General features: G+C 34.4%; 1 protein-coding gene across 3 annotated transcripts in view; it reads right to left on the minus strand.

The window, feature by feature from the left end:
* Positions 1–508: 508 nt before the first annotated feature.
* LOC117179029 (unconventional myosin-IXa-like) overlaps positions 509–16,601 on the minus strand; it is a 73,819-nt gene continuing 57,726 nt past the window's right edge. For 2 of the 3 annotated variants that reach the window (XM_033370654.1, XM_033370653.1), the window contains one exon: positions 509–6,718. In XM_033370654.1, coding sequence (XP_033226545.1) covers positions 6,621–6,718 — 98 coding nt within the window. In that variant the 3' untranslated portion in view covers positions 509–6,620. Of the gene's footprint in view, positions 6,719–12,801; positions 12,931–16,601 lie in introns of all 3 variants that reach the window. The other variant, XR_004467848.1, reaches the window with a different exon arrangement.

Here is a 16,601-nt window from a genome sequence, read left to right on the forward strand (position 1 = left end):
GGACATTACGGTTCGTCCTTCCTCGCAAACGAGGGCAGTTTTACCTTTCGAAATTCCTTTCTCGATCGTCTCCTTTGTCCACAAGCCATTTTCGATTCTCTATATACTTTTCCCGTGATCCGGCGAGAAACAGAAGGACTCACCTACGTGAGAGAAATAAAAGTGATGGATACGGGGTCATCTCACATTCCAGAAATCCGATCGCGTGCTCAATCCCTTCCGCAGCACCAACCAAGTTAAAACAGTAAAATCAATTAAATCGAAATTAAAAATTTCCTTTGGGGATTACTTGCTAAGCTGAATTTATTCTTCATTCCTGAAGAAACTTTTAATTGGATTATTTCATGTTTTAATCGTTTTTCAAATTAAGATGCGCATCAAGTATTTGGCACGATTTTTTGTAGACAGACTGAGGAAACTACCATCATGTGTTTTAAATCGCATGCTAGAAATCCGTAATTAATTTGACGTGAGGGTTTTTTTAATAGAATTAATAAACACTAATAAATATAGGTATAAGGTAGATACTTATTATTTAACATCAGGTATGCTGTACATAAGATTTCTTTCTCCTTACAAATATTATATAAAATTACAGTCAATCGCGTATAATATTTTCACGTTCTTTCTATTCACTCTCCATTTCTAATCAAACATATTTTCTCGCTCTTGCATACGTACACACAAACACACACCCACACACACCAAGTAGGCTCGCAGATTAAATCAGTAAAGCTTCGAACAAAGGAAGAAAAGGTTGTTCGAACAACATTCCTTTATGTCATCTCGCTCCTTCTCTTTTCAAATTCTTCCTCCATTTTCGAATTCAAATCGAGTGAAGCGGCTATCGCCTCTCTCGACCTTGTTATCAATAAACAATTCCTTCTCCGAAATCTTGAGACAATCCGTTCGACACATAAAGCGCTTAACAATTCTCGTATAATTTTTCCCGAACGCTCTCTTTACCTAGATTTAAGTTCATTTTTAACCTGCAGTCAAACTTAAAAAAATATATAAACGGATTAAAGCCAAATATCGGCCGCGCACTTCTAACGCAGGGGGATGCAACCTTTTTTCGGTTCCATTCGTCCCTCTCTTATATTATATACATACATAGAACGCCTTACACTCGCAAGTAAAACTGTAACGCATAGTATACTACATTTAGTTCTGGTAAATGCCGTAAAAAGCACAGTACACAAAAAATAGGAAGAGGATGATATTTTGTTCGTCGTTGCAATGGCAGGGACTAAGCTAAGAGAGTATGAATCTAGGCTTTATAAAAATGCAAGCAGGTGAAAAGAGGGCCGAGCATACACGTCACGCTTTTCCCATTGACTGACAAAGGGTTCACGACATAAATTAAAGAATAAGAGCTGAGATTATTATCTTCTATAAAAGGACTATAATGTGGGGCTAAGCCCCCACATAAACCTGAAAAACTTTTTAAAACTTTCCTTTAACACCCACTCATTGAAAATGTAATTTACCTCTCACAGGGTGAGAGACTTGAGGCTAAATATTTCAGAAATAGAAGGACTGGTTTCAAATAAGATAAATGCTTTAAACCCTTTGAATTAATCTAGAGGACTTTATCCCATTTTTGACCGAAACTCGAGTCGAACTTTTATCTTAAACTTTAACACGCTTTCAAGCCAGAAACCAGTGTAAACCCATCATTAGTCAATCGGAACTTTCCTCGCAATTTCAGTCTAAAGAAATGCAACAACGTTCAAAGCGTTAGGGATACTGCCTGGGGGATTTCCACTACTAGTTACTACATTTATGTGTATTTATATATTTATAGGTCCCCATCCCGGTAACACGTATTCATCCATTCGGTGCTCTCTTGAATCGTTTTTCACAAGTCATAGACAATACTTACTTTTCGTTGCGAAACTCATGAAAATTCGCATTCTATATTTCACATATTTTTGTGCTCCTGGCACAAATGGGAAAAGCATTGTAGCTTTGCGACGTATGCAATCCTAATATAGTGAACATGATTCCCTCACACACAACACAATCTCCATTTGTCACAGTTTGATTTTTTTTTAAAGAGGAAGCATCGAACCTACGCGAAAGTTTCCAACTTTTTCTTATAAATATGTACATGAGTCATTAAAAAATATATTTAAAGTTCATCTGATTTACAGACATCTCAACATGGAAAAACAAAAGTCGAAAACGAGCACCGAGGTCGAAAGCCGTCTCATCGACGCATCCTTAGATTATCTTCAGTCAACGAGTCTATGAATAATGAAAGATATTCAAGAATCTTCTTTAAAAGAATATTTTTAAAGAACATTTTTTTTATATTTTAGACAAAGGTTTTCCTAGCTTATAGTACAAGTATTTATATAATTACTTCTTTTCTAAAAAGAAAGCGTTTGAATTCTTTAGAATTAAAAACCCAACGTGATTCACAAAACTTAATTCTTATTCTTTATTTACTTCTAAAATAAGAACTAAACCTTGCAAACACCTCTAGGATTTGAAAATTTAGAATAAATAAATATTAGGTTAGTCCAAGAAAGGCTTTTATTTCACGGTTGAAACGATTTTCGATTTTTTCCAAATTTAGGATAAATAAGTTTGTCCTACAGAAAAACTCGGCCGGATGATTGCAAGTGCTGCCTCAAAATTGTTTAACAAAAATTAAAAAGATAGAGAAAGGCGAAAAAATTTTTCTGCTTCAAAGCAGATTTTTTATTTGCAGCAACAAGTTAACGAAAATTTATTAACTAAATTAATTAAAAGGTAGGATAATGGAACCAATTATGAAGGGGAAAAATTTTTGCAAGGAAACAGTTGATTTCTTTTAACCCTAAAACTGAAATGTTATTTTTTCGTACAAGTCATTAAATGAACCGCAATTAAGAATGTGAATCATACAAATTATGTATGCGTGCAAAAATAGTCAAAATAGAGAAAATTGTATCTTGAACCGCGGACAATAGAATCCCTCGGTAATTGGTTCTGGTACCATACATACGCATGCACAATATTGAAAAGCCAGAACTATGGTTTTTAACGTCAAGAAAATCATTCTTTCTCATTTCGGGCTATTTATCTTATTAAAAAAATTTTGCTTTTTAATTTTCTGCATAGTACCTACACAAACGAGGGACATGTTACTAAATAAATAATTTTTTGTTAAAACTTGTTACAAATCATCCCATCGAGTTTCTCTAGGCTACTAACATCATTGCTCGTCATAAATTTTTTAATAAATTAAGAACCATTTTAGCCACCCTATTAAATATGTACTAATTTAAGGAATATCCATTCATTACGTCTTTCAATGGACGCGCCCTAACAAGAAATTAAATATCTTTAAAAGATATCCTCGATGAACTAAAATAATGGCATCATAGTGTCTACGAATTTAGCACGAGCAGGATAGTTGACTCAACAATCTATTTTCCTTCTATGAGTGATGATGTGTTGATAAACTTGGCGCATTTTCAGGAAAACAATCCGGGCATTTTAACCGTTAAATGAAGTCGCGCAATCGATCACCATTTACGATGCATCGGTGATGGTGCTGATCATAGGTTACATGATATTGTCATAGTTTTCTATATGTTTTTTGCAATGTTATTAAGTCGAATATCGTCCCGGACGACGAGCAACAACGCTAGGAGAACGGGAAAATTGAGAGATAAATATTGCATATGAACTATGAACTTGAGTCGGCGTTCTCCAGAACCTCGTTGCTGATTGTCTCGTTTTCTAACTTTTAGCGAACATCTCGTTCCCCTCGCACCTTTTTCATTAAGAACCTATCGAGTAGAATCACTGCTTGCGCGCTGCGCTAGCGGAAAGCCTGAAACTCGCGATATAGAAGCGTATATGCCTTCACGTAACAATTACGATTTTTAATAATTAGTATAATTAATTATTTTTACCCTTAAATACGATTATGCCTCGACAACGAATATAATAATGATGTGCACTCGAGTGCACGTTTGTGGCCCGAAGACGTCACACACACTGGAAAAACAGTTAATGTAGATGTGCGCAAATGAGTCTGGCTCACTAATCAGTTCCGCGTAAGAAAACACAATTTTTTCCTGACAATCTCGCTGACCTTAATTTAAACTATAAATGGGTCATCGCAGTCTTTTTTTAATTCGGATGAATAAAAATTTCATAGATTTCATTGGATTTTTATCCATTTGTTGGAATAGACAACAGTGAGTTTATTTAATCATTTCAATAAAACGAAAAGCTTATATTTTAAAAGATTATTCATACAACTCTTGAAGAACATTTGATCTATAAACCGTTGTATACGCTTCAAAGTAGTTTCCGCGCACCGCTCTAGTTATATTATTTGTAAAGAAACAGATAAAATGTAGTTTACCGGATACAGAGAGAATATATGAAAATGTTTTAGCCATTATACAAAACAATAATATCAGATGACCATCCCTGTCTTTATTTATACCAGGGGAGTTTTTAAAATAGTGATTGTCTCGTAATTTTTAGGTCAATCAAGTTGAAATTTATTGGATGAGGAAATACTAAATATATAGCTTGTATAATTTTTTTGCAGCGCAAGAACAACCTTAAGATTAAGTATATAACATTTTTCATAATACACAATCAATACAGAATTTAAGAGCCAATTAAGAAAAGAACTGTGAATAACCCAAACTCATATAAGTATTTACGAATCATACTACACAAATTATTTCCTAAGTGACAACTCTAAAATGAAAATAATTTTCTAAATAAATGAAGAACTTTAACATTCCATTAATCAAGATCACTAAGCTTTAAAATGTGAACGAGATTGTTGACAGGTCAGCGATTCTTCTCTGGAAGTTCTGAAAGCTCGCCTCAAACTTCAGTAAGTGCTTTTAGAATCACAAGTTTCTGATTCGCTGAGAGACGGCTCAAATGTCATGGATACTGTACATAATATCGTAGAGAAATGTAACAAACTTATATCATACAACGCTCTAATCTCTTTTGGAAAACATAGACTTCGGCAGCTCTTATTCTTGTAAAAAAATCAATGAAGCTTTGAAGAAACTTCGTATCTCGCTTCCCCTAACTCTAAAATTGTTCAAACAAGTTAAAAACATAACTACGCAAGACGAAACGATTTCTGATATAAAATTTGGACTCACGACGCCGTTAACTAGTTACTATACATATCAATATAAAACAAACGTTAAGACGTGGAGTTTTTAAAACAGGAACGATTCGATTACGTACAATATATATGTATATATAATTAACTTTCTAATAATGTGCGATGTTCTCCTTTTTTTAAACACATTTTCGCGGTAAGTCATCGTCGAAGCAACTAGAGCTGAGAACTTGAAAAAATGTACATAACGAGTTTGATTATGCTAGAAAGTAGCGTCGATCGAAAGCCACGCAATAACGAAAAGATTGATCGAACTGCTTAATGCTTAAATGTTCTAAATAAAGTCGATTCTGCGTCCAAGCGATCGATGTATAAGCTTGTTATAATTCGTTTCCTTAATTTGAAAAAGAGTGGTTAAACTCGTAATCAGCTAGCCTAATTTTTAAATCCTTTCAGCCATTGCGTGGCATTTGCGAAATGCTTGAGAAGCTTTTAACTGAAAGATGAATCGAAAGATATGGTCTAATAATAAAGAAATAAAAAAGATCCGACCTAGAAGCCGATTATGATTGAAAAAAAAGAATGAAATTAAAATAAAACTAAAATTCATCTTTTGATTCTCCGAGTTAAAAATCGGTTCAGTCCTGAGCAGTGCAAACGTTGCTCGATAACAGAGAAGGAATGCTAAGAAAACATGTGAGTAAGAAAAAAATTCGTTGGTAAAAAATATACAGATCAACTGGAATGATAATAAGCGTTTTCCGGCGATATTGCTTCCCGTTGATTGTGAAGTAAAACGAATAGGAGTCAACAAAGTCTTTGAAAATCATCGCAACGATGTATCGAATTACTAAAAACTAGATTTTGGTTTCTCGTGCCTTCGTTCCCTCTCGCTTAGCTCTAATTTCAACGCAATTAATCACATTTTCAAACAGATCATCGTTAATCATTTTGGATTCTTTCCAAAGTCTCATCGCATTTGAAAACTCAGTCTAACGCCTTGGCCTTCATCCACTCTTTGTACAGAATTTAATAACCCAGGTGAAAGAAACACGTTATTTCATCCACCAGAAAAATTAGCGTCAAGCAACATCTTTAACAGTAAAAAATTGTAGAAGAAACTTATCGCAAAGTGCAATCTTCGATAGGAAATGCATTTCTGAGAATATTCCGTTTTGCTACGTGAAGTTCATTCTTCATTCGCTGCTTCTCAAAATACAGTATTGAGTTTCAGCGATTCTAGAATATCGAAAGGCAACCGACAGATTGACTTTCTTGCACATTTGTGATCAATGCAATGTCGCATCTCATACTCGTGAAAACATCATCTGGATTCAACAAATTACTAAATCTATCTAGAGTCAAGTTAGCTATTATTAAGATAACTATCAGCGTATGATCTCAAAACAGACATGCGAATCGCGAAGCGGTACGCAAGCGGTTGACCATATCAGTAAATAGTCTAGTTTGATTGGTGTACTTAACCGAGACGTGTCTTGTGGACGACATATTCTCGTCATACCATCACCATGTCCTCGTCGTGGTTGATGATAGTAGGAAACGAGTTGTCGGCCGAGCTTTGCCTCTGGATGGGCTTCTTTCTGACTAGACCGTCTGAAACAAAGCAAACAAGATATTTTTATTTTGCGAAAAACTTTTATGAATAGTTTTAAGTAAGAAGAAACATCACATTATTTTCGAGCAAGATAGATTTCAAACTTTAGGAGAAATAAATGTTAGATTAATCAGATGATTTAATATATTTTTCCGGTCTTCAAAGCACAAATAAAATATTTAAAATTTAACCACCGGAGTGGCGATTCATGGGATGATTTCAAATTTCAGCCCAATTCAAAATAACATTTGTTTTATATGCTTATTAGATAATAAAATCGTTTTAGAAATTCATAGAAACCAGAACGGATTTCATATATACTTCATTCGTCAAACTTATGCAGGCTACAAAAACCACAAAATTTCTCCGACCGCTCTTGCATAAATATTTACTGAGGCGGAGGAAGTAAAATTATTGTGGGTTTTGGGCAATTATCATAATTTTAACGATTTGTAACGCAATTAATATATATTACAAAAATGGTGGCTGCCGTAGTTACGACATATTTTTACACGCCCTTTTAAATAATCATGGACGTTTTTTGAAAAAATAAATATTTGACAGAGATTTTTTGAGCTAGAAAGAAACACATTTCCAATTATTTACTTTCTAATTCCTTTATATTCATCGAACATTTTTTCAGAAAGTAATGTACGCTTCGTTGCCCCACTCTAGAAAAATGAAATTAATGTAAAATTATACACCAGAAACTTGTAAGACCGTACAGATTGGGGCTCTGTACGAACTTACAAACAGTCGACGCAGGTAGAAAGCAGGTATAAGAGTGCGCTCTACCTGCATATTGCGGGCGTCTGCATTGAAGGAAAAGACGATTTGATGCTGTACCGAAAAGCAGTACGGCACTGAAAAGGGATCGGCCCACGGAGGCCCTGATATTCCGAGTTTGAGTGTGTGCACGCCGAGACCGAAGTGACAAAGATCGGTCTTACAAGTTTCTGGTGGTGTAGCTTTTCATTTAATTTCAATCTTATAGTGGCCTAAATTAAGTATAAAATCTTACGTTTAAACTTTTTTTTCCGTGAAATATTTATTCTTTCAAAAACTAACATGGTTAGGGTATGTTTTCATTGATATATCGTATTCTTGTCTAAACTCTGTATAAATTCCGAATTCATTTTCCGAGCAAAAAATATATTCAAATTGTCAGCCAAGGAACAAGGCCGATAGAAGGTATAATTGTTTTAACATGATTTCTTTAATTTTGACTTTTGGTTGATACAAAAAGCGCTCAAGCTTGAATTCAACCTGAGCAAGAGCATAGCCGGGTTTCCATGTAAAATCTGCCCCCAAAACAAATCAGATTTCTTATCAACTAATCATAAACACTTGGTTTAAGATTCTTTTTTGTAAATTTCCAGCTTGATAGCCGCCATATTGGATGAGTAATATTTGATTAAGCGAATTTTATCCCAAAAAAGTCCGTAAGCAAAGTCGAATTTTGCGAGAATTTTCATTGTTTAATGTAATATTTTAACAAGAAAATCGAAAGGCAATTATAGAGACAGAACAGAGCTGTTTTCATGGCTTCGAGAAATGCATTGTGAAATAATATAATACATTCATAAAAATAATTATATATAATATTTTTTTCGGAAATATATAGTAGAATAATATATCTGAATAAATATATTATTTTTAAGTATCCTCCGCATTGTCTAAATTTGAAAAATAAGATAAATGTTTCTTCTTTGGGCTCATTAATGGTGAAAAATTCGGCTTTGCTTACCGATTTTTTACTGACGTCTTACGTTTTACGGCTAGCACTTCGATTTTTATTCTACTAACGTAAGCTTTTTTAGCCTCTCTAGCCCATTTATTCTTTCCTACGTGCCATTCTAGTATATAACTTCGTCTCTTTTTAGACATTTCATTTAGAACTCAATTTTCGATCGCGCCGCTTCCAGAAGAAAAACTCATATAAGGCAGATGTCCCAGTGATCGGAACGGTCCCAGTAATCGTGAGTTTTGAGGTGTAAACGCCACAAGTAAGTATTTTCCGCATAAAAATACAATGCTAAAATATTTTTTGACAAGTTTGGACAGTACTGGTTGTGGAAACCAAATTAGTTTTTTTATACAAATAGTGCACATGGGTAAAAAAAATTCATTTATATTGACGGTGGCGATGAATCACGAAACGTGGAAAACAGCTTAACATTTAGGTTAACAAAGACGTTTATTTGCTTAAGCTTTTAATATTTTACGAAATTACTTAATCGGGACAAAAATTCTTTTTTTTTTAATAAAAAATAATGTTTGTTAATTAAAACAAAGTAAAATCCTCATTTAGTACCTTCTCGTTCGAGAAATATCGGTCACGATTATAGGAACGTTTCAAAAGCATAGTTGCTAGAGTAACCGTGACCGGTCACGAAGACTTGGGCGACTCTGTCAAAATTTTATTTCCATATTTCACTACAAATAATAATTTAATTGAATTCAAAAAGGCGTGAAGTGAAATCGTAGAACTTACTTGTTACTGTGAGCAGTAACCGCAATATAAATTAGTGCTTAAAACTGAAAAAGGTGATGTAAAATATCAGCATGACTTTAGTGATTTAATTAACCATTTTTTTTTAGTTTACTATCATTTTTCTGTGAAATTATTATTTATTGAGTAGTTTTCCATTAGCTAACATTAATCTATACTGCATAATATAAAGAAAAATGTGTAACTGATATATAATTATTGATATTTTTAATATTTTCACAATGTAAACATAACATTACCTCTAAAAACACATGGTGTTAGTCACTGGAATTTATCAAATTTCGTAATTGTGTTTATAATTTGTGTTGTCGATTTATTTTTGAGTTCACTTTATTTATTATAAATAAAATATCAATTTTATTCGGGAATATTTTCAACTAAAATAAAAACTAAACATTTCAAAAGAAAATTAATTGTTATTATGATTAGTTATGCCGTGATTTGAGAAAACACCGTTAACTGCAAAATGAACGAAGCCGAGAAAATCTACGAAAACTGTTCGAATCTTTATTCGCGTGTATCACGAATTCTAATTCATTTTCTGCAGTTTTTTTTTTTTTTGTTCTTGACTAAGTTGCATATAAACTTTTCATTTTTGCAAAAAAATGGTTTCAACATTTTAATTATCTAAAATGCAGTTAACGATGTTGATTGGGATGTTGAAATTCAGAAAACGCCGTAACGGGCAGTTACGGCTCTCTTCGAATCACGGACCTCAGATATAGGCCTGCCGTGATTTGAGAAAACACCGTTTACAGCAAAAAAATTTCGCAGCTCAAAGTAAATGCACTTACGGCATTTCTCGAATTACAGACCTTTTTCTCGGGGTTCAATGATTCCGGAGAACGCCGTAAACGCGTACGGACCTCTTTGAAATCACGAAGTCTCTGGATCACCGCCCGATTATTTAGTAAATTCCGTAACTGCCCGTTGCGTCTTTTTCTCAAATTTTTCTGTGACGTATTCAGCTGTCCATGATTTGAGCCTGCAGTTAAAGGTTAGTTACGGCTCTCTTCCAAATCACGACTCGCCAAATTTTACAATTAACGGCATTTTTTCAAAATTTAGGAATAATTATTTTTAAAATTCTTAACAATCAAAAAATTATTTTAATGAACAGATGCATCCTTTTTTCACGATTCCAAAGATATAAAAAACTCACTTTTCGATTTTTTTGCAGTTAACGGTGTTTTCTCCAATCACAGCAGAATTATTATATAATGTCCATCAGATGCATTTCATCACGGAGGTCTTAATCAACATGAAACTAATAATACATCTTTTATTTGATTAAATTATAGTTAAAATTAAGAAATACACTTAAAATACACCTTACAATCGCTAAAAACTATTTTCAAGAAAACTTCACATTTTTGACGAAGACTGAGACAACGACTCACGATTACTAGTACATGGCAGATTTGAAAATCATGATAACTGGGACATCGGTGCTTTTTATCTTTTAATTGTTTGTAAATAAAAAGTCATATTAAATATAATATAAAAACAATTTTTATAATATTCTAGGATGTTTAATGCTTCAATTGTTACCAATAATTTTTATTAAATAATCCTTCCAAAACAATTTTCTAAATATTTGAAGTCAATGAAATCTCTTATGGTCACGATTACTGGGACGTTTACCTTACATAGAACTACTTGGACATAAAATATGTATTGATACAACGTTATGGGGGCCGTTTTAACATGGAAACAGGGCTATGCTCTTTTTTTACTTGAGACATTTGCGAAACTATAAAAAGCAACCAATTTTTATGTTACAGCATCTACAAATTTGTATGTATTTCTTTCATTTAAAAAATTTTTTGTAGCTATATATTATGAATCATCATCGAATAAAATTTATTCTTTTTTCAACATAAAAATGGGAATAACGTGCCAATTATGTCAAAAAGTTACTGTGATAAAAAAATCTTAGAACTCATGAAAACTAAAACAAAAAAGTTTCTCATTTTTAAAGAGAATACCTTACCATTTCCCGGTTTCTCCAGATTTCCAGGTTGAATCTACACCCCTGAACAACTTTGAACTCGAACGTTTTAATGAGCGTACAATTCTACGATTTGAAATTGGAAATTTTTCAAGTTAAATGAGTTTAATTGTAAGGCAGTTAAAACATATAGTATTAAAAAACATTCAAATCTGTACAATTTTAAAGCGAGAAGATATTTTTAAAAAAGGCGAACTTAAACTTGCACGCGAAGCTTGAGCAGATTTTGTTTTTAACTTTTAAAATAAATAATTTCCGACATTACGCAATATCTAATTCAATTTTTAAGGAATCGCAGCCGTAAACAGAAACCCTCATAGTGTCGGTCGGGTATTTTTTCCGCAGAGGGGAAGTAAGGGAACGGAATGAGGGGAAGAACGGTGTAGTGATGGACGGTGGTGGAATGGAAGGAAAGTACGGTGAAATCTGGGGAAGTAGGGGAGTGAGGGTAAATGGGAGAACAGAAGTAAGAAGAGGAGCAGTATAGGAGAGAGATGTAGGGGATGTAAGGGGGGGGGGGCGTAGCAAAAGGAGGAGGGTTACAGTAGGATAGGGGCAAAAAAAGTATATGAAGAAAATCACACTAGATAATTTTGAGAGATTCATCTTTTGAAACCGCAAAATTCGAATAAATTGTAGAAAAAAATGTAATTTCAATTAATTTGATTAAATACGACTGAGCCAAAAAATACAAATTATTATGAAAAATTTTCCATTTTTTAGAAAGAATTTTTAAAAAGTAGATCGTACATCGGGTTGAAGATACAGGCGATTTCAAAAATGTTGCACACGATACTTCGTCCAATTGAAGGCTCGGAAACAGAACCGAACGAGCGCTCGAGCAGTAGGTTGGAGTGGGGAGATGACCTGCAGGAAACGTGACGAAAGAGAAAACGAAGTAATCTCTTTCGACGCGTTGTCTGCGCGCCATACCCACTTCTACCTACTGCTCGAGTGCTCATTGAGTACTGGTTTCCGCGCCTTCAAATGTCGATGAAGGGAAATGCGGCTTTTGAGCGAGTTGGGAAACAATGAAGTTATATACCCAAGAAAAATATGTTCCGAATTTGGCATGGAATCGTATTATAATCCCAACAAATTCGCCTTACTTCTCTTGCATGAATTCGAGCGTCTTTACTCTGGTAATCACGAAGGAAATATTCCTTCATGCTGGCAATCTTAATATGAAAAACGCACCAGATCCCAATGTCATGATATGTATTTTGTGTTTTAACGCTAAGCCACCTTTAGCCTACTCCCCCCCCCCCCCCCCCCCCCCCCCTTCCCTGCATAAACCCTGCATAAGAAAAGAGCGAAGCGAGTGGGAAAACGTAGGCGAATGTGAAAAGCCGAAGGCAAATGCTACAATCACACGAGTAGCAATCGTCTGTGGTTTTCAGATCAAATTGTGTAGTATGCTGTTTTTAAAGGAATTTTTAAGAACATTTTTATTGTGACGGTGTGCAAAGCTACTTATATCTAAAGTGCGCATGTGTTTCCAGTCTATACGAAAAATAGACGTGTTTCAAAGTATGCATGCGCCATTATTATTCTCTCACAGACAGCTGGATGCAAGCGAGGTGGGTGTTGCAAAAATAAGATTCCTCCGTGGACACGTCATCGAACATGGACTTGATAACTTCTTCGTCTCTCAACGAGCCTCCGAAGGCGCATTTCTCGCGCGGATACTGCACACAAAATTTTTAAAAAGCGATGACTCTTTGAAATAGTACATTATGTATATTATTTTGTGCAAAGTCGCGCCCAACGAAAAATGCCGCCCTCCCATGATTCATAAGATATTTCCTAGATGTTTGAAATACGCGGATTTTGGAGTCTTCGTGAAGCGAGCCATATATTTCCGTTCTTTGAACCGGGTTGTTCTTCCAGCCCCCCCCCCCCCCTTAATAGGAAAACTGGAATTTAAAATTTTGAAAACTTTTTAATAATATTTCCGTAAAATGAGAACATATTAACGTATGATACGGATGAAATTATTTCCTGACGAATTTTTTTAAATTGAGAGTAGATTTGTTAAGAGTATTATCTCAAGTTTGGTGCCATTAGAAAAGTGCTGACCATTTAGATCGCCTCCACTTTTCTGTTCTCTTACGATCTGGAGGGAAAATGGCGGTGGAATTAATCCAACAGACGGCGTTCTAATCAGGTAGTCTGACTTTTGAATAGCCAAACATTGTAGAGATTTGAAAATTATTAAAAAAGAAAAGATTAGTTAGCGAGAAATGTACAAAACGTATTTCGAAAAATTTAGCCTAGTGCTGCTTTTAATTTTTTTTTAAGTTGACTTGATTGTAATAAGTGCGGTAAGCATGGGTCGTAAGTGCTTACAGCTCCTGGTTAATAATTTTAACAAATAAAATTTTTAAACTACAATAAATAATAAAATCAATAATATTAGCCAAATAAATCATGGAAATATAAAATTCAAACTGCTTTAAAAGTGCATCTCAAAATTAAATCATATTCATATTAAACTACATATTTTCATGAATTTCTTTTTTAGAATTATTAGTCATAGTTATTCTTGTTTTTTCAAATTTCTTTTTCTGTTTATTTGTACACAGCATTAACGGTAATAATAAGGAACGTTTCGCGGGCGCCTTCGTAATGTTTCCCGAACATGTAGAATGTCCGCCGCTTCGAGATGTTCTAGGAACTTTTCACTTGAACCTGACGAGAAACTTCCATTATTGATATTTTTAACAACAATGAGCTCGTAAAACTTAAGAGATAGGTAAAAATAGATGCCATTTTTGAGTTTTGAGGAACGCATATACCATGATGTAATATGATATCTATACTATAAACTGACATTGATTTTGACCTATCACTTAGGTTTTGTGCCACATTTATTGATAATAATTACAATAACGATCATTTCAGTTTGAAGCGTTCCAGTGGAGCTTTCCAAAGCGGCGGCCATTTTACACGTTTTTGGGAACGTTCCGTGCTATCGGAGAAGTTTTCTTTTATTATTTTTGCTGTTTGTTAATGCAATTCAATGCAAAAGCCACACTACCTGGCCGGGGCGTGTGCGGGTGTGTTCGAAGTGGACGCCCTGTATTCGCCACCTGAATGTTGCATATGATAATTCGAAATTGTAGTTTGAATTGCGTCTTTGTTTCTGTGAAAGTAACGTTTAATACATGTTATGGTAATTGCTAATTCTTCCTAACGTAAAATGGTAAGTAATACAAAAATGCGTAATTATATAAACCCAGAGATACCATAACCTCCTTTTCTGCCTCAGCGATGATCAGAGAAATAGAGGCTAAAATGATTAGACATAAAAAGAGGATAGTTAAACGGCTAGTCAAGGAAAGTAAAGATAAAATCAGCACAGAAGAAGTGAAGAAAATACAAAACGACTTTGAAGGAAGCAAAAAACTGCTCTATACAAATATGAAGGGAAGTAAAAATACAGAATTTGTCAGCCGGAGACATAGCAAAGGTGAAATGCTATCTGACAGAGGGGGATACCAGACGCTTTAAGAGACTCTTTTAGGAAATTATTAGGAGATGAAGCTATAGGGCAGCACAACTGCGACATAGAACGTAAGCAAGGCTGATGGTGTAGACTGTAGACAGTATGAACGCTGAGATGCTTAAGTGCGGTGTCAAGTAGATACCTCATAGGCTGTGCGAATTGATGAATTTATGTATCGAGATGGGTAAGGTCCCAGTTCACTGGAAAAAAAACGATTATCGTACCAATATACAATAGAAAGGGAAATAAAAGCAACTGCAATAATTACAGAGCTATCCCCTTATTAAGTACCCCAAGTAAAATGTACTTAAAAATACTTATTCGGAGGGTAATGAAAATAACTGGAGAAACGAAGTTGGAAGTCCAAAGTGTATTTATACCAGGAAGATCATGTACGGATCAAATATTTAGCTTAAGAAAGATCACAGAAAAAAGTGTGAGAGTAGGAAAAAAATCTTTCTGTGTATTTGTTGACCTAGGAGAAGCATTTGGCAAGGTGGATAGAAGTAAACTTTGGGAAGTCCTGGAAGAGTACGGAGCGAATGGATGGCTCCTACAAATAATAAAAACAATATATGATGGTAGCAAAGCGAGTGTAAGGGTTAATAAAAACTGAGTGACTGGTTCAATATTATTCAAGATGTTAGACGAGGATGCGTTATGTACTCATGGCTATTTATTATATTCATGGGCAATTGTTTAAGAATGGCCCTCATCGACAAAGAAGGTCTGGACCTCGAAACAGTAAGGGTACGAGGGTTAGCGTTCGCAGATGATAAGCTTGTTATGACAGAGTCAATCGAAGACTTGCAAAGAATGTTAAATAAACCGAATGTAAGCATGAAGAGAATGGGTCCAAAAACTAACAGAAATAAAACAAAAATGATCATGTTCGAAGGATAAAGTGAGAAAACAATATGCAGGATTGCCTTAAATGATGAAAGAATAAAGCAAGTTGATAGTTACGTATACCTCGGTAGCCTGTTCATTAATGACGGAAAGATAGATGAGGAGTTAAATAGGTGCATAAACGAGGGTATGAAGGTTATCGGTAGAGCAAGGGCCCATTATCAGAATTAAAAATATATCAAATAAAGCTAAAATGGCAATACATAATTATATATTTGTACCAACTGAAATGTACGGTAGCGAGACGTAGACCTATCAAGAAAAGAATAATAGTAAAATTAACGCGAGTGACATGAGATTCTTGTGAATATTAAGGGCATGTGATACTTAGAAAATTATCGATTTTACCAGTTTTAGGTTCCGACGGCTTTTTTTCTAGAATAATCAATATATTGTCTTAAAAATTTTGGGAAATGATAGCGAACATGCTAACGTAAGTCCCCGCACACTTTATTTGTGTTTTTTTTTCGACAAATTTTTTGATATAGCTAACAACGTGTTTATATTTGGAGGTTATGTATGATACAATTGTCCTGTGTGTTACTTCCGAACTACACAATATTTTTGGCCGAAAACTTTGGACTTGCAAATAAACATAGTAACTAATCTCCCGGAACTAACCTTGTTTGCAGGCAATTAAAAAAGTTTATTTCATAAATAATTTCCCAGTGGCGAAAAATTGAACATTAGTTTCAAAGTTTAATGCTGTTCCGTACGCCCTCTACGCCGAAAATTTTTAAATTTATCTATCTACATTACCAGCTAGGCTGGTAAGATAGTTTATTGCACCATAATTATTCTAGAGTGCTTACCAACAGAAACGGTACGATAGAGACCTACATTATTGGAATGGCAGAGAGCTAAAAATCACCCTGACCACAAAATAATACACATGCATAAAATTTAATAATTAGCACAATAGCATTTTTTTGTTATTGTCGC

The sequence above is a fragment of the Belonocnema kinseyi genome, chromosome 8 (genome assembly GCF_010883055.1).
Source record: "Belonocnema kinseyi isolate 2016_QV_RU_SX_M_011 chromosome 8, B_treatae_v1, whole genome shotgun sequence".
Classification (NCBI taxonomy): Eukaryota; Metazoa; Arthropoda; class Insecta; order Hymenoptera; family Cynipidae; genus Belonocnema; species Belonocnema kinseyi.